The sequence below is a fragment of the Microtus oregoni genome, unplaced genomic scaffold (genome assembly GCF_018167655.1).
Source record: "Microtus oregoni isolate MIOR12 unplaced genomic scaffold, Mior012 000022F_ref0000154, whole genome shotgun sequence".
Taxonomy (NCBI): domain Eukaryota; kingdom Metazoa; phylum Chordata; class Mammalia; order Rodentia; family Cricetidae; genus Microtus; species Microtus oregoni.
In genome coordinates, this window is record NW_024543081.1 from 20,754,502 (window position 1) to 20,778,503 (window position 24,002).

The window sequence follows — 24,002 nt, forward strand, 5'->3', positions numbered from 1 at the left end:
ATCCATGGGGCTCTGTTGTGATGCCCAGAGTCTGGTCACAGCAGAACCAAGGTCACCTCCTGGGGACAGGTGCTAGGGGATGGAGTGGTTCTGCTAGAGAGACTTGCTGCAAGAGTTGGCTCTCAGGCTCCCTGATGTGTTCCAGAGACCTGGAGTTACCATGGATCCGAGAGTCCTAGGTATAGGCTCCTTGTTGATTGGAATTGCAACTACTTGGGTTCACGATGAGCAAACACAGTGCGCATGAACTCTGGGCAGGCCAAGAGTTGTTTCTGTTTGGGAAAGCAGAAAGCAGTATGAGGGAACATGGAATTCCTATTTGTAGAAATAATGAACCCTTTGGTTTCATGCCTCAGGGTCTCTGGGACTTGATGTGTCTTTTGAGAGAGCCAAGACCCGTGGCTTGCAGTTACTGTGGTCGTGTGGGTCCAGCTGGGGAATGACAGCCATGTTTGAAGGTGTGCATAGATGATGATGGAGCTTTGTTATTCTGTCTACAGGGAGGAGTTGGGGAGCAGGGCCTTGCAGGTCATCCTGGCGAGAAGGTTAGTTTGATCATATTTTTATTTATTTAGCTCATTCTTTTACTTAATGAATCACCATCATACAGCACATCTTAGGTAAACATTTTCAGGTGTCAAGAAGGATACTGTCTTTTGAAAGTTCATGACATTTATTTTATGTCTTCATTTGTTTGCTTAATACATTTCAGCATGTCCTATGCATCAGTAGTGTTGAGCATTAGAGCCCAGCTAGGAACTGAGAGACTCTAGATGACATAAGAACAGTTGAACACTGTAGTGATGGAGACATGCCGTCCTGAAGAGGGTGCTAGGGATGTCAGAAAAGATAGTGAAGGAAGGGCTGACATTGTGGCTTAGTCCCGAAAAGATGGAGAAGTCAAATACCCAGAGAGAGGTGGGGTGACAGTTCCTGAGAGGGGCAATGGCCCACACAAGAAGGAGCTTGGTACCCTAAAACAGATTCTCCAGAATTTCCCTTGTGCAGAGCTCTCCTTTCACGTCACTAAGCATGAGATCTATGAGGGGACGAAAAGCATGTGACCCAGGACCTCTTTCACAGGGACAACCTCCCACTGGTATCTACTGGTTTTGTTCTCTTAGGGGGAAGTTGGCCTTCCCGGTGCTCCAGGCCTCCCAGGACTGCGTGGAGAGAAAGGAGACCAGGCAAGTGTGACTGCCTTTTCCCACCAGGGCTATTGTGCTTGTGCCCAAAGAAAGAGCCTCTTCTGGAGTCTAATACCTTTAGGATGAGGTGGTGAATTTGACTGGGAGAATAGAACTACTCTTGGCATTGAAGGGAGAGAAACACAAGACGATCAGAGTCTAGAGTCCTGAAGCAAAGATGGAAGGACAGTGTCTGGGAGACACCTCTTGGAAGATTAGGGCATCCTCAGAGGAAAGGAGGGGTGGAGGTACCAAAGTTAGGAGTCAGCTGCTTCAAGAGCCTGCTTGGAGTTAGGCTTCACGGTGGCCGTCCTGCAGATGAGGCAAAGACAATGATGAGGGGTGGGGAAAAGGTATGAATGCATGGTCCCATCGCCCAAGGTCAGAGTGCCCTTACCCAGAGAGGCAGTGGTTAATATTGTGTTGGGTTCTAATGCTTTTGAATTATATTTTTTACTTTAGGGAGAAAAGGGTGAACTGGGACTTCCTGGGCTAAAAGGTGCCCAAGGTGAAAAGGTAGGGGCTGCCTGCTTTCATCCTCATCACTGATTTTTCTAGCAGAGAGAGAAAGAGAGGGAGAGGGAGAGAGGGGAGAGAGATGTTTTACAGGATGTATTTGTATTGCCGCTAAGCATGTTTCTGAGTAATCCTGACACCCAGAAGCATTGTTGCACTGTCTTACTATCTTAGGGATCTATCAACACTGATATTCTCTTTTTTACCCCTAGAAAGTCTCTGACTAGATAGTGATCTATGATCTTTGGGGAAGTTTAGAATGTCATTTCTCCACCCAGGACCAGAGTAGAATGCTGCTCCTTTCCAGGAACTTCTGTTCAAACTTGGATTCTCAGAAATGCAATTTCTCTTAGAGACACTCCTTTCCAGAATCCAGAGGCTCAGGGAGACCACAACGCTGTAACTGTTTTTGGCAGAATTGCCTGTAGACGTCTAAAGAATCTGGGTCATCTTAGGTTCCCCTAGAGATCTGGGTAATAATAAACCTAAAATAAGATGCTAAAGCAACACTGCCCCCTTCTGACTGGGCTTTGCAAGTCCATGCCTCAGCCTTGCCTTCCACTGATGCATTCCCACCCCAGTCCTTTTGTGCTGCAGATAGAACCTTGGAATTGGGGATAGTAATTCTTGCTTGTCAAGGGCAACTGAGAGCTGAACGCACAGAGACACAGGATTGGAATCCAGACCTATCTATGTCAAACTGATCTTAAACCCATGGCTTTTCTGAAGTCAAGCCTCTCACTCGGAGTTGGAGGGTATCCTTCCTGCAACACGCCCTGCTGGCAACCATTCTTCCTGTACCACTCTGGGATGGGCAAAGAGGGTGCTGCCAAGGCATCCTGAGTCCTCTGTTTTAGACAGATCTTCCATTTGCACCTGTTTGTGTGTTTTTCCACCCTCCCCCTGGGGTTAGATATCTTGACTGTTAATGGCATGATCATTTTGAGAGTGCTAGAACACAGACTTCTCCTGTCAGCAAGGAGGCAGGTCACCCTGTGGTTCTCGTGGCAGTGCTTCTGGAACTTCTGCACTGTCTATCCAAGTGAAAAGCTGGTTCTGAGTGTGAAACTGGGTGCTTGGCTGGCTGCTCGCCTGTGGTTGTGCCACGGGACTGAGGCTTTTGTGTCTCAGGACTGAGGATTCTGTGTCTCAATGTCTTTATTTTTGAAATGGGGAGGAAATCACGTTAGCAATAATAAATCAGACCTAAAGACAAATACCATATGCTACTTCTCATATGTGGTATCTAGATTTTATAAAATATCTCTGTGTATGACACGTATATGATGATGTGAATGTGTATGTGACATTAAAGTAAGGTGGTCTATTTGGATGAGGAAGGGTCCATCAGGGAGGATGCTGTAGGACCAGAGCACATCACATATATTTATACAATGTCATTATGAAACACATGAAAAACTAAACATCTACTTTATGGACCTAGCTACAGAGATGAATCAGGTTCACATGAGATATATAATTTAGAATGTTCTTTGTAGCAGAAGGAACAAGCAAGAGGAACCCTACCTTTTTAGTGCTTATGGATATGGTAGGGTTTCAAGCTTGGCTCCCGAACTTATGCTATGCAACAATAAAAATCCTAGTTTATGTAGGCATGTGAGAGCAGTCTGCCTCTCCTGAGAGGGTGGTCCAGCTCTGGGGGTGTCTGAGGGGACGAGACTTCAGTGTGGCCATTGAGGTAAGGTACATATGTGGAGCATTTGCCGTAACTGGTGAAACACCGGCATTGCTGGTGGTAGTAGAAACAAATTCAGTGTCCTCATTATTATTTCAAAATGCTGGAAGGGCATATGGAGCTTCAATAACCTGTATACAGGTCAGTCGAGATGCTTTAAAACACGTCTGAGATAGTTTATAATGTAGAGTGTATGTGTGTATCTGTCTGTCTGTCTTCCCAAGCCCTACCCCACCCACCTAACTAAAATCTACTAAAGTCTGTGTAGGAAGAGCGATTTTGTTTTCTAGGGTGGACATGTTATTATAGACATTTCCTGGCATAAGCAGAATTGACAGGATGAAGATCATGTTTTATTATCTTTCTTCATTTCTTCTAGGGTGAAGCTGGTCCAGCAGGCCCCCCTGGCTTACCTGGAAGTGTAAGTTACCCTGATTCTAATCTTAACTCCTCTTAATTCTCAAGGCAGTGGGATTCTCTCTATGCCCATACTCGTGCATGTATACACGAGCACACCACACACACACACACAACTTAATTATTAATATGCCCTCATTAGTTCATCATTAAGTAGACCTACTCCTAGCTCTTCCTTATTTATTCACTTTTTCAACAGAAGCACAGTTACTATTTATGAGTATATCATAGGCACTTGAGAGTACACATCCACCTGCTGTATGCAGGGAAGCTGAGATCCTGAGACAAGAAGTCATTTGCTGAGGGTGGGACCACAGTGTCATAAGCCAAGCCTAGGGTTCCTCTCCCACGGGCATTCTCAGGGTTTAGACACAGGCTATCTAATGCCATCCTTAGCTTTGCAGTTGGTGGCTTGTTAATATATTCAAATATTATTTTGCCTGATAGTGAGTGGAGTATTAGATCAGGTACAGCAGTGAACATGAGTGGCTGTGGGGGGAGAAAGAGATCCCACGATAATATGATTCTGTTTTGACAACATTCCACTTTTCCCCCCGATCAAAAAGGAGTAGTCAGAACCTCGTAGCATATATAGCATAGATGTAGCTTTTGTCTGGCATCTTTAGTTTATAATAATAAATATAAAATGGCCACTTTTATTATCAATTATCTTATTCCCAAGAATTCTGCGATGGGCCTAGTCTTGGAATCGTTTTTATTTCAATATTTCCTCTGCTTCTTGTGGTTCTGTTTGGGCAGTTGACAGAGACATTGCCTGTGACTCTGTTTGCAAGTCCTGGCAGAACTGGAGATAAGGTACCCTCTGGCTAAAACCAGATTTTAGCTGTTTCCTACTACCAGTGCCAATTTCCTGGGGAAAACAGAATTTCTTGAGGGATTCATTCCACGTCTTTCTAGAATATGCTCTCTCCTGCCACAATGGCTACATTTATCTAAAAACTGTGTGTGCATTGTAATGTTGCTTATAATGATGGCACTATAATCTACATGATGGTAACATAGTAAGTCCTGGACTTCTCATATCACAAAATCACACACACACGTAATCACTCCCAGACACATAGGCATGCATATCCTCACATACACACACTTACACAGCCCCACAGACATATAAGCACACACATATCCGTGCACACACATGAATACAAATACACTCATGCACACACATAAACACACTCGGCTGTCTTGAGATTTTATGGATGAACACACTACGTAGAGCAAGCTAAGCAGGAAAAACCAGTATATTGGTTGTTGAAGGATTGAGAACAAAGGCTTCCATTTTCTGCACAGATGTCAGTTTCTGACCCTCCATGGTCTCCTTGCTCAGATGCCTTCAGGAAGCTCATGCCTCTGTCCTTCAGTTTCCTTACCCATAAAACATGGCAGAGGCACATCTCCACCTGTCAATGGCCAGTGAAATCATCCCTTGGTGTATGGGAGCCGCTATCAATCATGTACTTAGGTTTACTAGTCATATTCTTCTTGCACTAAATGATGTATTTCCACATCTTTATAGTTGCCCATTCACATGGGCTCTAATGTGTGAACACAACAGTGGTCTAACTGGGAGGAGTCTGGAACTAGAGACTTGAAGGCCAAGAGTGGAAGCTATTTTTACCTTTTGTGGTGAATCTCCGTGTCCCTTTGCCTACTTACTATGTTTCTTGGGGCTTGGCTCTGGGCCAAACTCGGACACACCTCAGGCCTCACAGAGCACTTACAGGCTCCTAGAGGCAGGAAATTAAGGTATATAAATAAGAAAAAATGGTCAAGTTATCCTTTTTTGTCGATGATGTATTTTACATAAAACATACTAAAACTTCCATGGGGAGCTTCTAGAAATGATTGACACTCAAAGTGGCAGAATACAAAATTAAGTTAGAAAAACCAATATCTTTTCTATTTGTTGGTATCAAACATGCTAAGAGAGAGGTCGGCCATGGTCCACTCACAGTAGTCTGAAACGATATCCAGGAATAAAGCTAACCAAGGTGATGATGGACCTCTACAGTGAAAACTTTAAATATTTGATAAAGGAAGACACTAAAATGCAAAACATCTCCTATGCTCAGTAACCCATAGAATTAATATGGTTTGATCATCTACCAATTTGCAGATTCAGTGCAATCCCAATAAAATATTACCATGACCTTCACAGAAAAAGAATAGAAACCCTAAAATTCAGATGGACACACAGAAGGCTCCAGACAGCTGAAGAGACCCTGAGCAAAATTGAAGGATGCTGGAGGGATCACCGTCCCAATCTCCAGCTATATTACAGAGCTATAGTAATACAAACAGCACGTCACCGAGTCAGACATGTAGATGAGTGGGACAGACAGAGGCAGCAATGGTGGGAATGCACTCTAATCACAGTTGCAAAAGAGTGCCGCCCAAGAACATCCAGTACAGTTGGTGGATATATGAAGAGAACCCAACGACCTCTTCATTATATTATTTGTATAATTAATTATATAAATTATGATGGGGTACTAGAAGAGAAAGGGGCATCTATAGGGACAATCAGAGGAGTCCTGAAGACTGGGCCCAAGTTGAAGGAGGAACAGTGTTTCAGGCCCAAGGAATCGTATCTGTGAAAGGATTGAGGGTAGACAGTGCTTGGACTCAGTGTAGCCTGGGTGGTGGGGAAGCTGGGGAGTCACTAAAGTCATGATGGTCTCCACTGGCCTCCCCACGAGCCAGTGGCTGGGCCCTCCTCACTAGTCTCCTCTTCACCCCTGTCCCTGGCTAGCACAGGACAGGTTTTAGTAGTGGAAAAGGATGCAGTGACCTGAATTCAGTGTCCTAGGCAGCCTTCTAGTTGTCTGCATGAAGTATTCCATTTTGACTTTCAGGAGGTGTTTATCCCCCTCTTACTGAGGAGGGCAGAGAAGCTCAAAGATCTTATCTAGAGTCATAGAAGGGTTGGGACCATAGGGCTTTTAAATCACACCCCTCATTAATGTATGCACACACATGCAGATCATTTAAACAAAGCTGGTTCTGTTGGACACATTTAATGAAAATAAAAGACACCGGCAAAGCTGGACACACATATAATCCCACTACCTGGTGGGTAAACACGGGAGGCTCAGGACTTCAAGGTCATTCTTGGCTATTTAGAAAGTTTGAAGCCAGCTTAGACTATGAGATGAGATTCTGTCTCAAGAGTATAAACCCAAAAAGATAACTTTTCTTTGGCGAGGGTAGCCACTAGTAGGCTGTCTATGCCCCAGTGGACAACCTCACACCACGTATTGATGGGTAACACTAGTAATACTCAGTGGACCATTCAATTAAGAGGACATGGAGCTGGGAGGGGGGAGTGGGGAATGGATATTACCAAGGTACATGGCATGCATGCATACATTTTTCAAGAAATATATAAAAAAAATCCTGACAACTCCCCCCACCCAAAGACAAATTTAAAAAAGGCACTTCAAGGCTGTGCTCTTTGACTTGGCAAATCTCTGAGAGGCAGCAGGGTTTTGACACATGAGATGGAAGACTCCTTTGGTTATTAGCATTCTAACGTGTGTGGTTTCCTTTCCAGCCATCAGTGTTCACACCGCACCCTAGAATGCCAGTAAGTAGCAGCGGGCCCTGGATGCAGCCTGTTGCCCCAGCTCATCTGCTGATGGTGCGGGACACGGGCGAGGGGTGGTCTTGGCAGTTCTGTGGATTTGATTCTCAGTCCTTCATGCTGGTTAGGCAGCATCAGGGTTTCTAGAGCTTGTCCTGGCAAAAATAGGGATGAGTTGCTATAAGAAACTGGTTCTGATGGCAGGCAGACCTTCTCGGGACATAAGTCGGTGGTCAAGAGCATAGGCCATACTCTCTTTGTCTAGAGTTCATTTTTGCTGTGGCCAGAAATAACGGTAGCTTCAAGACTAGAAATATCGGAGCTGCCAGAATATTCTATGCCAATGTTAGCCATGAAGAGACCAGCGATGGGAACACTTCAAACCCTTAGTCCCCTGAAGTTGGTTACTCCATAGAGATAATTTCCAGAATATTCCATTCAGACTGCTTGCGGGGTAGAGTTTCAATGTCTTCCAGCACACACTGAGACATTTAACAGAAAGATGGAAATCAGCTCCATAGCCTGCAGACTAAAGGCCTTTTTCCTCCTTCTTCTATGAAGACTTCTGATAAAGTATTTTCAGAATCTCTTTATGCTGCTGGCAGCACTGAGGCCAGGAAATGTTTGACACCACCACTAGTAGCAGCAGCAACAGCAGTCCACCCCTCCTTGTTTTAAGACAGGGTCTTACCTTGTAACCTTGGTTAATCTGTAACTCACTGTGTAGAACAGGGTAGCTTCAAGTGCCGAGATCCTCCTGCCTCTGCCTCCTGAGGGCTTGGATGAAAGGCTCCTCTCCTCCTTTTGTGGCTCTTCTCTCATTGTGATATGATCTGTGTTTCACAACACAGGACAGCTGAGAGGGCGGAGTGGAAAGACCCATGGTCCACCAATGCTGTCTCCATTTCTCGAATAAGTCGATGCTACTTCAAAGACACAGATCTCGCATATAATAGAAAGACACGTGGCAGGGAGACACTGAGTCCGATGATGAAGTCATGGAAGGATGAGGAAGGATATTAAGCTTGAACATGAGACAGGAAGGAAGTGCAGGGAGGCATCTTCATGCTGCCTGGATTTCAGGAGTTGTCAGATGTCTGTCAACCATAGCAGGTGCCTTTTGTGATGTGTTCGAAGGCTCATCTCCTCCCATACACAGGCAGGACACCCATCCCACCGCCTCCCTTCCTGCACCCCTCTACCATCTGTTAATTGAATACCTGATTCTGAGCCTTCCCATTTCCCCCAAACTGGCCACATCCTCCTATTAAGCATCCTTAGAGTCAGGTGCCTCCTCCACAGAGTCTGCTAAGGTTTCAGCTCTACACTTGAGTGGTCTGACCCTCTGACACAGAAGAGACCATCCACGGATACAATGCGGAGCGAGGTCTTTCAAAGCCAATCTCTTTCTTGAGGGAGACATGGAGAGAGATGTGCTGGGCAGATTCAGTTCTTGACAGACAGAAAAAGTGAGGAAACCTTTGCCTCAAAATGCAGAAGAAATATTTTTCTTAAGATGTCATTTCCTCGCTTTGAGCCGAAGAGTGGCGACTAACTTCCTTAAAAGTACACATTCTGAAGGAAGGACACCAACTGGGGACTCAAAGTCGGAGACCGACAGCATACTCACCCCCTTTCTCCTTAGTTGCTCTTCCAGTGGAATAGTCTAGAAACTGTCTCTACAGAGCAACTATAGACAAGCTTTAATCCCGGGGCACAGTTTAGGACTCTGTTGCCCTGAAGAAGAGACTCTTGTTCTTAGATCTGAGCAGTAAGTCAGGATCTCTGAACAATGGGAAAGAGAGAGAGACTCCCTCTCAAAGACCCAGTCAACAGGAAGAGCATTGGTTGTGATCACCGTGGAGGGGGTCCTTGTGTCAATGCTGCAGGGTGGAGGCAGTGTGCTGGAAGCATTGGGGGAGGGGGGTCATTATCGAGTCACCTGTACCATGTGCTTCTAACCAACAGGGAGAGCAAGGCCCAAAAGGAGAAAAGGGTGACCCTGGTAACCCTGGCACCATGGTGAGTAGCTACACCCCCAGATACTGCTCTCCATTCCCCAAGTTACCTGAAGACCAGAAATCCAGGCCTGGCTGGCTCTAGGTCTGCACCCCACGGGCCACTCTACACACTGGAGGAATTAGTAACCTGAGTATGTCCTGTTTTAGTCCTCAGTACTTTGGTAGATCTCAAATGACAACCATTGCATGGCCCCACACACAGCCCCATCTGCCCAGAACAAGGGTACTGAGCTGGTTCACGAGCACCGTTTTCTCTCATTGCAGGGACCACAGGGTCGACCTGGAGAACTGGGCCCTCGGGGACCCACTGGACCTCCGGTAAGAGAGCCATTTCTCCATCTGTTAGCTCCTGGTCCATGCTGCCCCTGGCCATGTATCCCTTCCTGCCTTACCCACTAGTCTTCTCACTGGACATTTTGGGAATTCTTATTAGGGTGGGTATACTGGAGACATGGTTTGTGCTAATCCCCAGAATTAAGGGTCTCAACACCTTGCAAAGTTGTCCCCCAAAGCAACAACCTGGGCCAGGCTCTGGGGTGCTGGTTGTCCCTGTCCTCCTACTAAAAGGCTGCTGCGACTGAGGAAATCTCCCTTAGACTCAGTGTTCTGAAGAGAGGTTGCCTGGAAGCAGGATTCCTCTCGGTGTCCAGTGCATTTTTCAGATGCAGGGAACTGGCTTGTCCTCCCCAGCCATTGATGGGCAGGCGGGTTTAGCAGATGCCTGGTACATATTAACAACTTTCTTTTTTTAGTATGGTTTGGGCTGAGAGGATATTTCCTGGCAATTGTTCCGTTATTTTGGGGAGCGGGGAAAGGGACCCTATACGGTTTTGAAGAACCTATTAGTTGTTTAAAACTCGCAAGGTCAGGGCTGTCTAACTCTGTGTAGCTCATTTATGTAATGAGTCAGTGATGGTAAGTAGACCACTGTAGGGGCAGCGATGGAGATGAGCTGGGCCAGCGAATGGTGACTGTGCCGCACTTGATAGAACCCGTTTTCTGTTCTTTGTTCTGATGAGTCACTTTTGAGCAGCAGGCTAGCGCTACCTGAGTTGCGGCCTCTGATCCACCTCCTTTTATCTCTCCTGCACAGGGAGCCAAGGGACATGACGGTGCACATGGGCCTCCTGGAGCAGCTGGAAGCCCCGTGAGTCCTTCTGTTTTGCCTTACTTCTGGGGACTTAAGAAGGGGCCCCAGATGAGCATCTTTTCTCTGGCTCACTGTTCTGGACCAACTGGGATGTGACTAAGAAAGAAAATCCCACACTGGTGGGGCAGTCCAGGCATGGGAGGGGGCATTTGAACCTGAAGCCAAATTGGAGCTGTTCTGGTCTGGTCTACACACAGTGTTCTTATCAGGCCTGGACATTGTCCCATGTCTAGCCCTGAGACAGATTCCCTCCTATACAGAGATGGATGCTACAAAGGCACAGTCTCAATACAAGCTTGTGCTGTACCTACATGCCCACGAGTGAGAAAATTCTTCAGTGCACATAGAGGACACTCAAAGGACCTTCAGTACACAAAGAGGACCACTCCCAGATGCTTGCCATTCTGAGAATTGTGCCTGGATTCAGATCCACATAGATACTCTCTAAAGATAAAGTCCAAGTTACACACATTATCTCTCTGTCTATTTCTTTTTCTTTTTATGTGTGCCTCTGTACCTCTATCTCACTCTGTTTCCTCAATGCCTTTCTCCATGCCTCTTTCTCTCTCTCTCTCTCTTTCTCTCTCTCTCTCTCTCTCTCTCTCTCTCTCTCTCTCTCTCTCTCTCTCACACACACACACACACACACTTACTCTCAAACACAAAGCAGCAGTCTAGGCATTGTACAGATAGACACTTCTCTGTAGGCACCCACTGAACTCTGAGGCTGCTGCTCCCAGCTTTCCGAATCACATCCACAGATTAGATGTATTAGTCTCAGAGAGGCAGGCACTCTTCACGACGACTGCATGGAGCTGTGCTGTGTAACCAAAGCCCCAGAGCTTAGATGTCACTGTGGTACTGGATGGTGGCAGAGCCAGACTGACCTGACTGGCCTGCCCGAAGTGGTGACCAGTTAGCCAAACAAAGCATCCAGTGGCTAGTCTGGTCCAGGGACCACAGACCAAATGTCCTGGCCAGAACATCATTATATGATCTGGTATTCTGTGGCTGTGTCTTAGAGGAGATGGGGCCAGTCATGAATAGTGGCTCGTGTGGATGATACAGAAGGAAAGGTTTTTCCTGCAGCAAGGACAGCCTGCCTTGTTCTCAGCATAGGTAGAGTCGGTTTGGGTAAGAAGGCTAGGAGTGTGCCCTGTGAGTTCTGATTGACACACATGGCCTGTGATGGTGCACAGCACTGAGACCCTAAGCAATCTAGTTTTTTGAGCACGCCTTAGTTCCCATTCTTTGACACTGACCCTCCGACATGACCCCAGCCACACCCCCTCTCAGAGACACGACCCAGGTGTCCAGTTCTAATCAAAGTCCACTTCAGGAAACAGTCACCCATCATCCAGTCCAGCACACACGTGCAGTGTGCACACGGGCTCACACACATGCTCACACTCACTCCTCCACTCCCTCTGTAGACGCTTTTGCTCTGTGGATGGAGCCAGCATCTTCAGCATGGTGTTGTCTTACAGAAGCCTTCTCAGGCTCACGTAGACCTGTGATCACCTGTGACCCAGTGGCTCATCGCAAGCCCGCTCCACCCACCCTCCAAAAGTCCCTTTCTGTCCAACTCATGGCGAGCCACTGCTCAACCTGTCACCTATCCTCTGCTTGTCCTGCAAGGTTTGTCCATTGTCCGTTAACACCTCAGTGTGCCAGGGGCCGCTTCTTCATAACTCAGAACAGCTCCCTATGCATAAGGTCAAAGCTGGTGGTCACCTAACTTCTTAGGCACGCTGGATGGCTTTCTTCTCTGCTCACCCCTGGTATCAACACTGCCTGCCTCATAACATCACCTGGTTTGAGGAACTATGAGTCTTCCTGTCTCTGGTTTACTCTACCTCCAAGCCCATTCGCTTGGCTCTAACCAGTAGGGATACTGTAGTCTGGATGAGGGACAGTTTTAACATCTGTGATAGACTGGAGGCTGTTCCCACAGTTGAGGGGAACTGAGTCATGAGACATTTATGGAGAGTGGCTGGGGTCGGTTATTAGTAGCCAATACATTTGGCTTTTCTCAATTGTTCCATTTCTGATTAGGGTGTTCCAGGACCTGCAGGACCCCCCGGTGTCAGTGGTCCTCCAGGAAGTTTGGTGAGTATGGCCAAGAGAGGAAGGGTGTCGTAATGAGTCATGAACCTGTAGGGCCTGTCACGGTTCACTTTCTTATCCTCCTTCCCATTCACATAGAGGTGTGGGCAGCATGGCCTCACAGGAGGGTACACCAGTGTACAAATGAGGGCTACCCAGAACATTGCCAACCCAGGGTTCTAGGCAGCAGCACTTCAGCTCCCTGGGTGATAGATGGATTTAGTGAGGGCGGAGAGGCTGTACATTTCACTGATGCTGGAATCAACATCACCATTTGCCTTCAAAGAAATTAGTGAACCCAAAGAAGTCAGAGGTCCCCGATGTCTGTTAGATACCTGGATTCTCACCCAGCTCTCCCAACAGCTGGCATTAAGACCTCGGTCAGTCATCCCTAAGCTCTTTCATCTGAAGAAACGAGGCAGGGTTAGACCAGGTTAGACAGGATTAGATGCGTTATCTTTCAGGTCGCGCATCAGCTGCCGAGATTCCTCCTCTCCCTCTCCCGGATGGCGATCCAAGATGCCTCTTAAAAGGCTAGTATTACGATCAACGCAAGCATTGATTTAGACCTTAATGATTTTCAGTAAATTATACAGTGGCATCTGGTCACACGCTACAGGGAATTTATCCTCTGCATTAGATTAGTCCAGGCTTGTTCCCTAAACCTTCCCAGGTAGCTGTGACTCAGAGGACAGATGCATGACACTTAGAATCTTAATGCACAGTATGTTAGTCTATTTCATCCACGCAGCAAGCCTCTTAGCTGGACACCATCCCTGACCCGCTTTATACCAGAGGAAACAGAGGCAGGAGATGAGTCATGGGGAAGTGATTGGAGGGGCTCTTTCCTATATAGTCTTTCCTTTCCCACTGTACATACATACTTTCCTGGCTTTTGGAGAGCACTGTGTCCAGTCATCCACAGGAAAGGGGCAGGATTGTCTCCTGAAGTAGCTCCAGGGTGATGGGAGAAGAAACAGCCCAACTCTTTAAGTATATATATATGATATTTTGCGTATGTATGGCCATTTCCCTTCAACACACTGTACTGCCATGTGCTGGTGCCTGTGGAGGCCAGAAAGGGGCTTCAGGTATCCCCAAAAGTGGAACATGTAGTTGTGAACTACTTTGTAGGTGCTGGGAATTGAACCCAGGTCTGCTGGAAGAGAAGCCAGTACTCTTCACCTCTGACCCATCTCCCTAGCTCCAGTGGTCTCATGCTTTGCCCCAAGGTGAGGTAGCTCTGCAGGGTGTCCTAGGTGGGCTCCAGAGTCCTCAGGAGGACTGAGCTCCAATGGCTCGGTGACTGGCCAGCTGTTTCCTCATTGCCATATATCCTCACTGGTATGTCCACAGAATGTTTATCTGCGAGGTGCTGGGGGAGAACCTACAGACACTGGAAGGGCTGGTCTCTGACACACAGTCATGTTCTTTATTTGGTTTGATCTGTCCTCATCTGGTCTGCCTACTCAACGACTAAGGGTTTGAGGGGCAAGCACTGGGCAGACCATATCTATTCTCAAAGTTTTGATGTACAAGGTCCACAGCCAGACTCAGGCAAGGAGCTGGGCATTAGTGCGTTTAAGACAGGATGGGAATCATGAGCAGAAGTGAAAGGGGCCTGGTGACATACCCCAGGGGCTAATGTCCTTTAAAAACTGACCATGTGAACACCTTCCTTTTTCCAGGGTCCCCCTGGCCTCAGAGGTGCCCCTGGGAAAGACGGGGCGCGTGGGGAGAAGGTAAGAGCCATGCAGATTGCAGAAAGGTGCTCACGCTGCTCAGGGCTGACCTGGGGCCCAGGCACAAGAGGGCCTGTGTGAGAGAGACAAGGTGGGGTGGGGGAAGGAATGGGACATCTCACTGTCACAGCTCGTCCTGGGGTCAGAGTAGTGTCCCCCTTACAACTGAGCTCCGAGGGACATTGTATGTCCTTTATCTCATAGCTGGTGAGCAGCCGCACTGGACATCCCACATTCACTGAGCACCGTGGTTGCCAGGGAACCCTCCCAAGCCTGGGAAAGTGTTTTGTGTCTTAGAAGAAGGAAACAAGGTCCTGCTTCCTATCATCGGAAATTGCCTCCAGGTCTGGGAGGAGCAAGGCACCCTCTGCCATCCTGCTGCTCGTTGATCTGACATGACCATAGGCTTCAGGAAGGTGCTCATGTCTTAGCGATGCTTGAGTTAGAGCTTGGGAAACCCACAGTGCGCATCAGTACCCAAGGGAGATAGAGAGTTTTAGATTCACTAACGGCTGGTTCAGTGTCCTGGTTGTGTGACTCTAAACGAGGGTGACAACAGTGATTATCAGTAGGGGCAGTCTCACCTCCTCCGGACTTTCGGTTGTCCTCCCACCAGGGGGAGGGGTGCAGCCGGCATAGTCTACACAGAACAGGATTCTGTCTTAACTATCACAGAGCACAGTGAAGGATGCTGTCTGTCCTCAACCCTCTCAACATGCACGATTCAGCCATCCTCGGTGTCAGCAGGACCAAGGCTGAGGAACCATCACTAGCAAATGGCATTCTCACTGCGTTACGTTTCAGTTTGCTCGGCTGTCAAATGAGGGTAGTAGAAACATGGGGGCCAAGCTTATGGACATCACTCGAAGGACTGGGGCTAGGGGCATGGCCTTAAGAGAGGACGTGTGACAAGAACATGATGGTGTGTCTTGTTCCCTTTACACATAAGGTGTCCTTTCTCCAGATGGCCCATCTACCGAAGTCTACACAGTTGCCCAAACATGGCTTGTATTCTAGATAGAGGCTCACTCTGTGGCTCACGCTAGGCTCGAAGTCACTCTCTAGCTCGGGCTAGCCTCTAACCCATGGTGGTCCCCTTGCCTCAGACTCCCGAGTGCCAGGATTAAAGGAGAGAGCTTCTCCAAGTCCATCAAATTGATCCCTTCTAGATGTTTCTCCTGGAGACTGTTAAAGACATGATTGTTTTTTTTTATTATCTTATTTTTTGTTTTTGTTTTTTTTTTGCTGAAAGTTTAACAAGAGTGAGTGTACTTTTTATTTTAGCAAAAGATTTGGTTTTAAAATAAAAATTTCAGGAAGAAAAAATATTCTCGAGGAAAGAGCAAACTGTAGAAAATATCTTTGATTTGTGGTCTATTGATCACAACCTTAATAATAAGCCCTGGTGGTGCGGGTACAATTTCTGTGTGTGTGTGTGTGTGTGTGTGTGTGTTGGATTTTGGAACAGGGTCTCCCTATGTAGTCCACGGATGCCTGGAACTTTCTGTGTCAACCAGGCTGGTGTACAACTTGCAGTAATTCTCCCTTTCTCCCTGCCTCTAATTACCAAGTGCTGGAATTATAAATGTTTACCATAATACCTTGCTGGTACTTAAAAAAAAAAAACACCTTAAGTTGCAGAAATAAGAGAACACCTAACTTAAAAATGGATAAATCTTAATTGTATTTCCTGTGTGCTGTTGACCTATTTGACCTCTAGGGGGAGCCAAACACTTCTTGACTGATCAGAAACAACATAAAGCATAAAGGTTGTTGAGTCAGGCCTGGTGCTGGAAGGGTCCAGACTTAGGCAAAACGCCAAAATTCCTGAAATCATAGTGTACTCTTTAGCATGTTCTGTGTCTGGCCTGGGGAGCTGATAAAGATGATCCTGCTCTCTAGGCTTGAAGAGACCCCCTCCATCACCTGCTTGCAGAAGGGATTAGGCACAGGCTACATGAAACTTGGCGGAGGCTCTGCCCAGTAAAGTACTTTAGCACATAAATGCGGATGGGGCTGTGCGGGGAAGCAGAGTTCAACTTTTGACAGCCTATTGAGCAGTCTGTCTTCTGATGTCCCAGAGGGACACGTCTTTTAAAAGTTCTCCAGGCAGCTCTGAAGCCTCCACGCAGACTCAGGCTGACTTGCCATTGCTAAGCTGAGTTCTGTGCTCTGCTGATGCCAATCAAGGTTCTCTTTTCTCCTCAGGGAGCAACAGGGGAGGAAGGCAGTCCGGGGCCAGCTGGTCCACGGGGTGATCCCGGTGCTCCTGGCCTCCCTGGGTCACCTGGAAAAGGGAAGGACGGGGAGCCGGTAAGTGACAGGCAGTGCTCTGAGCATTGGGAAGCCAGGCTAGTTGGGAGTGGGAGGAGCAGGGAAAGAGCCAAGCAAAGACTCATTGTAGCAAGTGAGTAGCCAGAGCTGACGAAGTGGACCTGGGTGGGAAGGGGAGCTGTAAGGCTCGGGATGTCCCCTGACCCGGGGATGCAGTCCTGTCAACCGGCATGCTTAATAATAATCAAGTAAAAACACACATAACACGGTACTTCCATGCCAGTTTTTACTAACTTTGTGAATTATTGCTGAAATCTATTACTTAATCCTCTCAGCCAGTGGTTGACCACAGGAAGCTGGAGCCTTGGAAGTGAAACCACAGATGGGCCTGTGTGGCAGCAGCCAGGCGCACATGGAGCTCTGGTTGCTTGCTCTGGATCCAGGGGGAAGCCAGTCATATAAATGAGTTTCAAATTATCCAGCGGTCATAGCACGCGCGCGCGCACACACACACACACACACACACACACACACACACGCACAAAGAAGAGTTTCTCCATTCGTGCTGGGCTCCTCTAGCCAAAAATAGACCTGGATTTCAAGTGTGTTCATGAGTGCCTTTTAGGCCACGCTCATTAGCTGGAAACGGAAGCCCCTCCCCTGTGCTATAAAGTAGAAGCAATAAAGAAGAAGGAGATTAAGCTTTGGGGTCATGGGGTCAGGTCATCCTGGCTTTTGGGAGCCCTTAGCATGAAGATCGGAAGAGAAAAACCACACTAAGGGATAGAGGGGCTTGTTTTCGTCCACCCGGGGCAGGAAGCGGCAGTCAGAAATCATACCCAGGCCCTATGACTGAGTGTCCTCACCCTGCAGTGACAGTCCCCTTTGTAGCTGTTCTTCTACTCCTGCTCCAGCAGAGGGCAGGCAGCCTGGTATGTGGTGAGGGCTTCCTCTCTCATGGGTCCTTGGTGTTCATTTCAACAGGGACTCCGTGGACCACCTGGGTTACCTGGCCCCTTAGGAACCAAGGTAAGTGCTTGTCCCAGCAAATTGGAGATGGTACGTATGGCACTTGGAGGGTAGGGGCCTTCTAATTATATGCATCTCTGGTCACCTCAGCCATCCCCACATTTCTCATTCTGAGACTCGAAGTGATGTCCACAGCAGGGCTTCATAAGGCTAATTAAAAGACACTGCTGGCTTTTACCTGGCCAAGCCACGGTCCAAGTCTTCTCTTGTTACTGGTGAAATTTGGGTAGTAGATGATCCCCAAACTTTAACATAATTCTAATAGGAGTCTAGGTGTCTGGTGTGTGTTTGGGGGGTAGGGGAAGGGGGTGCTGGTCTAAACAGCCCAGCAGTATCCCAACACTGTTTTCTTTCCCCAAGCCATGACCTAAATGGTGGGGAGGGGGAGGGAGGGGAGAAGCTGCAGGGAGAGTTTTATGGGCCAGCGCTGGAAATCGGTTCCTGTGTGCACCCACTAAATTCTAGTGACATTCATGACAAAGGAAAGCCAGAGAATGTCACCTAGTTGGGCACCAAAGAGGAAGAAGGAAATGGACGAATACCAGCCAAACTCTCCCTCAATTCATCAGCAACCATGGGCCTACAAAGACAATATGCCCTGAGCAAGCAGGGGATTGCCCCAAGGTCTTTCTGTATGGATCCTTCATTCATTTTTCAAGCTTGCCTGGATGACCAGTGCCTTATTATTTCTACTGTGGCACATGTATAGGGTGGACTGTAGGACATTCCTGGGCCTCTGCGAGCTCATGGCTCGGGGAATATACGGATGTATAAACTGCAGAAGCAGGCAGGTGTTGGAGAGGGGGTGTGAGGCCCGAGTAGTTCAGAGAGGCTCTTTTTTTCTTTTTATTCTTTGTGTCTTTCACATCATATCTCTTGATCCCACTCATCTCCTCATCCCTTCATATCCACCCTTTGCTCTTGCAACCTCTCCTTCCCCTCAGTAAAACAAAATTTAAGAGAATAAAAAAATAAAGAAAGAAAATTTCATCATGCATGCTGTAATGTGGCACACCATATATCCTTTTTGTCCATATATCCTTACTGGAGCTGCTGAGGGCCATGGATAGCTCTTCCACACTAACGACCTCGGGGCCAGCTCTCCAACTGCCACAGTCAGCCAGGAGCAGGGTTGAGGGTGGTTCTCTTCCTTGCCCCTACCACCATGTGGCAGATGAGGAGTGGGGTCATATCCTTCAATCTCACCCTCCGGTTCACCCACACCCCTGTCAGCAGGGTCAACTCTACTGTGCAGCTAAGGCCAAGTGCAGGGCCTCTTTCCTGAGCCCTGCAACCTGTAAGGGGGTGGGACCTTCTCTCCCTCACCCATGCTGCCTCATAACGGACAAGTAGTGGGGAGAGCTCTCCCACGCTCACGCCTTTGAGGCTGGCTCACCTGCCCCTACCAACAGGGTCGGCTCTACTGTGCTGCCCAGGTGGGTTGTAGGCCTGCTCTCCAGAGTGCTGCAGCTGATGGAGGGCAGGACAACACAGAGAGGCTCTTAACCTGGTTTGGTTGTGAGTGGCTTTTTGGAGAGTGAGGCCCTTGTCCTCCTTTAAAACTGTGTGTGGCAGCTGGTGTGGGATGAAGGAAGTGCTGCTGTAGGCCTTGGCAAGAGGGTTGAACACGGAGGGGACACTGAGGCACGGGGTGCAGCAAATTTAACTATAGGTATACCCACACACAGTGAGAATTATGACACCAACTCAGATACATGGACTTGAGAGGATGTGGGCCAGTGTCATACTCGCTGATGTTAGGATGGGATGCTCGGATATTTGGCTTTAATGGGATATGCATATTTAAATTACATAAAGATGCTATTGCAAAATCACTTCTTACCACTTGTGCCTATTTATAAAAATGGTTTCTTTAAAAGGAACTTCTTGCTAGGAGTGGTGGTACATGCCTGTAATGCGAGAACTTAAGAGGCAGAGATAGGATTAGGAGAATTTGGGGTCTAAGGCTAGACTGGGTCATTAGGTTGAGTCCAGACTACCCTGGGCTACAGAGTAAGGGTCTCTCTCAAAGAAAAAAAAAACACCCTAAAACCATGGAGAACATATTCATATTCATGGTTTTGTTGTTCCCCGAGTCGCCAGCTAGTACTTTCTGAACACACTGCCTCCAATCCCAGATGGTATCTTAAGCTTTCATATACGCTGCAGTGGCTGGCAGTTTTATTCCCAGCCCTAGAGACCACCTCCTGATAGGAGACCATTACCATTTTTTTCCTTTGATTTCACAACTTTTGGGATCTCAGCAAAAAACAAACAAAGAAGCAAACAAAAAGCCTACAGAGTAAATTGAATTTAAAGTTATGTGTGAAAAGTTCATCAAACTAATTTCTAGCATAAGGAAGTTCGAGGTGTTGAGGTTCCATAGATATTAACAGTAGCAAAACATAGGTCTCAGCTTCATACTTTCCTCCTAATCAAGCAGGTTATCTCTGTAACTATCCTAAACCTTCAGGAGTCGAGACTGTAGTAGACTAATTTGCTTGCAGTATGGTCATTTGATTGCATTACCTATGATCAAGCATTTCCCTAAATGGGGGAATTATCTATATGGTAGGAGTAAATGTATGTCATCTGCGTATTTTCTGGGGCAATGTCAGCACTGTCTAAGGGAGTCTCTCTGTCATTGGTGAGTCCTGTCCCGATTCTCCTTCAGTGCCCAAGCATTCTGACCCTTCCCTCCTAAGAAGGACCTTCAGGCCCCAGAGGACAATGGTAATCTTTTGGAAAGATACCAGAAGTGGCCAAGAAGTAAATGGCTTGACTTGACTCATTTTCTACCACAATCACATATAACCTTTATCTAACAGTAGGAGGCACTTCATTCCTTTTATTCTGCAGTTGTATCTTAGGATCTTAACAATAGAGCCGTAAAATACATTGCTTTCTTTCTTCCAGGAAGAGTAGGGGGTGGGTGGGAGGAGGTTATGTTACCATATCCATAAGAAATAGTTCCCTAGTGTAGGGCTTGCCACTAATGTCTGTGCAAAAAAAAATGCATCAGTATCCTGTGATTCCAGCTTTCCTGCTGCACTGCTGTGATGTTGTTGAGCTAGGTAGCCTGTATCTGATCTATGCACACACTGATGGAGAAGTCCTGTGGGAACCAGTGAAAGCATCAGCCACTGTAGAAGGTGGGCTCAGACTCCTGAGCATTTTCAACACCCTAGGGGCTCAGGCTAAGTCATGCTGTCCCTGCACCAACCATTTCCCCTTAAATGTCCACTCATCACACCGTTGATGTACAAATGTGTAAGGTACTGTGTTTGAGGAATAAAGGTTCCCACTTTGAAGGCATTTAGAAAGTAAGTTGAAATTCAAGGACATCTTTATTTGGATTCCAATGGATTGCTCAGGGGGATCGCAGAGGAGGGGATGCAAGGGAGAAGGGAAGGAGAGAGGTGGAGAGAGATCTTCAGCCCTGTCCCAGGTATGGAGAAGGCATATGTCTTGGTATTAATGGAGGAAGCGATCTAGAAGTTTCCTTCAGCACATCTCAGTGCGTCCCGGTTGGTGGTAATACAGGCAGCTCAGTGAGGAACGCTTGCTTCCTGCAAAGTGAGCATGTTTGGACTTTATAGGGAACCTACTGTGAATTCCAGCTCAACTGTCTCAAGGTAGAAAGCAAATGGCTTTAGCTTTCTGAGACTGTTACTTTCCTGTTTGAAGAGGTAAAGAATATTTGACACTAAAAGGGCTCCTTGGGGGAGAAATGATCTTATGTCACATAGCCGTTGTTCGATAACTTCTATCTTTTTGCAGAACCCCAAACTTATTCACATATTCCTCTCTGGAGTGTAGGTCCCAGATGCTAGCTCTTGGGCTCTGCTCCCTCTTACCTCCTGGTCCTCTTGCTCTCGGTGACAGAATGCTAGGTTAATTTTTGTGTCCTTTGGGGGCAATTTTCTGAAAGTGTCCTTCCATTAAGCTGGGAAGTGGTTTCTTGAGGGAATTTTTAGCTTCACAGTAGGCTATAGGCACAGATGGGGCCAGACCTGGCCATTGTGCAGAAAAATCAATCATGGACTTGCTGCTGCTAAGTTGGGTCAGAATATGCTAAGCATGGTCTATCCTCTGGGGTATAGGAGAGAAGCTTATTTTGGGGAAGGCAGAATTCAGCTGATGAAGATTGCTTGTTCTCACATCCAGGCAGAGGGCATTATAGCCAATATCTGGTTTATGGCAGACACTTGGTGCATAGATTACATAGATATCTAAGCTATATTTGAGATATATGGTGGCAGATTTTATTGAATAGGCATATGAATATGGAGTCTACTTTCATGCAGTTTACAGAAAAGCCAGAGGTGAGATGGACACGTGGATAATGTGTGACAGTGTGAAGATTAATGGAGATGTATGCATATAGCTAAACAGGCTCTAACAGGCTCAGACACTCTGTGGAATGGGAATGACTGGACCAAGCCAGTGTCTGGGTCAGTGTTTTTGGGAGCTTGGGTCATACAAATTTAAGCATGCTCTCAGAGGCAATGGCATGTACAGGAAGCAGGGGTGTATCTGTTACTTTGCTACTGATGTGGCAGAATAATACTACAAAAAGCAAGTCACGGAAGATGGACTTTATTTTGACATGCAGCTGCAGAGCGGGTTGAGTTCATTATCGGGAAGGCACAGCATCCAGAGTGTGTGGTCAGCCTGACAAGGTTTTAACCATACAGAGGAAGCATCACAATAGGCTCAAGGAAAGAGAGGTTGGGGTATAAACCCAGCTGGAAGTAAAGAGATGAGACTATATCCATATGCAAGAAGCAGGAAGCAGAGGGTAAGGGGAGAGGAGTGGGGAGAGAGTAAAAACAGGAAGTGGAGACCATCTTTAGAACCTCAACCTCATTCCCACCCTAATGAAGTACTCCCTCCAGGAGCACTGCACTTCCTCAAGTTTCTGTGACCTTCCCAAACAGTGCCACCAGCTGGGGACCAAATGTTCCAACGCATGAGCCAGTGTAGGGCATTTCTTATCCAGACCATTACAAAGGGGGTATAAACATCAGTGCGGAGGAACACAGATTCATAGTGTGACTTGTCATTGGAGGGTCAGGGTTCCTGATGTACATGGAATGTGGCATTGGGAAGGGAGAAGAGGATAGCCACAGCAGGAAAGTCTGCGTCAGTCACTTCAAAGTAAACCCAAGGTTCAGAAGGAATGGTTTCATTTGACTTTATATGTGTCCATCTGATTTTTCTTTCTGCTAACTTTCAGTAAAATGGTCACACTATAACTGGAGTACTTGGTGTGTCTTTCAACTTCGTAGTCACTTCCCTTTGAGATGATTGCCCAGAAGATGCAGAGGATCTTGGTAGAATCATAATATTTTATTGATGAAAGTCTTAAGGTGTAGAGACACCATGAGGCCTTCCTAGGGTTACAGTAGGGGCCTGACATTATCCTGGGGCCAGACCAAGCAGCACTCAACTGAGTGCCTGAGATATTCCTACCTGAATCTCCACTCTTGTAAAAAGCCGTTGGCAGATGAGCCATGGGTCAGGATAGGTCAGGTTTGCCTTTTTTTTAAAAAAATTAATTTCCTTGTCCCCCTTTCTTGTACTTCTTACTCAGATTTTCTAGATTCAAAGCATGTTATACTTTCAAGACCTAGTCATACTACATCAATATAAAGAAATGGAATGCACTAAGTAGGAATTTGAAGGGAAATTAGGAAAGATCTAGTAGAATAGTTGCGGGTGGGACAATGGCTGATCTGTTTCTCGGGGATCACCAACAGCTGGTGGCATAGCTAGGTTGGGCTTGAGAGGACAAGGAAGGGAAATAGCAGGTATTAAGGAGGCTTAGTAAGGGATTTAGGTTTGGGTTTTTACTTTTTTTTTTTGTAAAAACTTTGTAAGTTTCATTCTTCCCATCTTCATGACTGATACTCCACTTCAGGACTTAGCATTAAATACTGACAGTAAGCAGGCATCGTGACCGAATTGCAAGTGGGGATTAGAGCCTAGATCTCGGCTTACAGCCGACACGCAATGAGTGTTGGCTGGCTGAAGATCTAACTGTCGTCATCACGGGAGCAGGAAAAGCAAATCACTTCAGCAGCATGGCTTTTCTTCTTTATCTTTGAATAATGTCTCTTATTGATTCATCTTTGAAAATTTCATACATGTACACAATTTATCTCGATCATAGTCATCCTCCCACTTACCCCTCTCCAGATTTCTTTGGCCTTCCCATACATCTCCCTCCTAACTTCATGTTGTTGTTTTGTTTTTTG

At 46.9% G+C, this 24,002-nt stretch overlaps 1 protein-coding gene across 1 annotated transcript in view; it reads left to right on the forward strand.

Annotated features, from left to right (window-relative positions):
• Positions 1-24,002, forward strand: part of Col22a1 (collagen type XXII alpha 1 chain) — a 210,689-nt gene that overhangs the window by 97,428 nt on the left and 89,259 nt on the right. The window contains exons 27-38 of the mRNA XM_041672342.1: positions 501-545; positions 1,125-1,187; positions 1,650-1,703; positions 3,779-3,820; positions 7,391-7,423; positions 9,389-9,442; positions 9,706-9,759; positions 10,535-10,588; positions 12,647-12,700; positions 14,386-14,439; positions 16,648-16,752; positions 17,698-17,742. Of these exons, the coding sequence (XP_041528276.1) occupies positions 501-545; positions 1,125-1,187; positions 1,650-1,703; positions 3,779-3,820; positions 7,391-7,423; positions 9,389-9,442; positions 9,706-9,759; positions 10,535-10,588; positions 12,647-12,700; positions 14,386-14,439; positions 16,648-16,752; positions 17,698-17,742 (657 nt within the window). The remainder of the gene's footprint in view (positions 1-500; positions 546-1,124; positions 1,188-1,649; positions 1,704-3,778; positions 3,821-7,390; positions 7,424-9,388; positions 9,443-9,705; positions 9,760-10,534; positions 10,589-12,646; positions 12,701-14,385; positions 14,440-16,647; positions 16,753-17,697; positions 17,743-24,002) is intronic.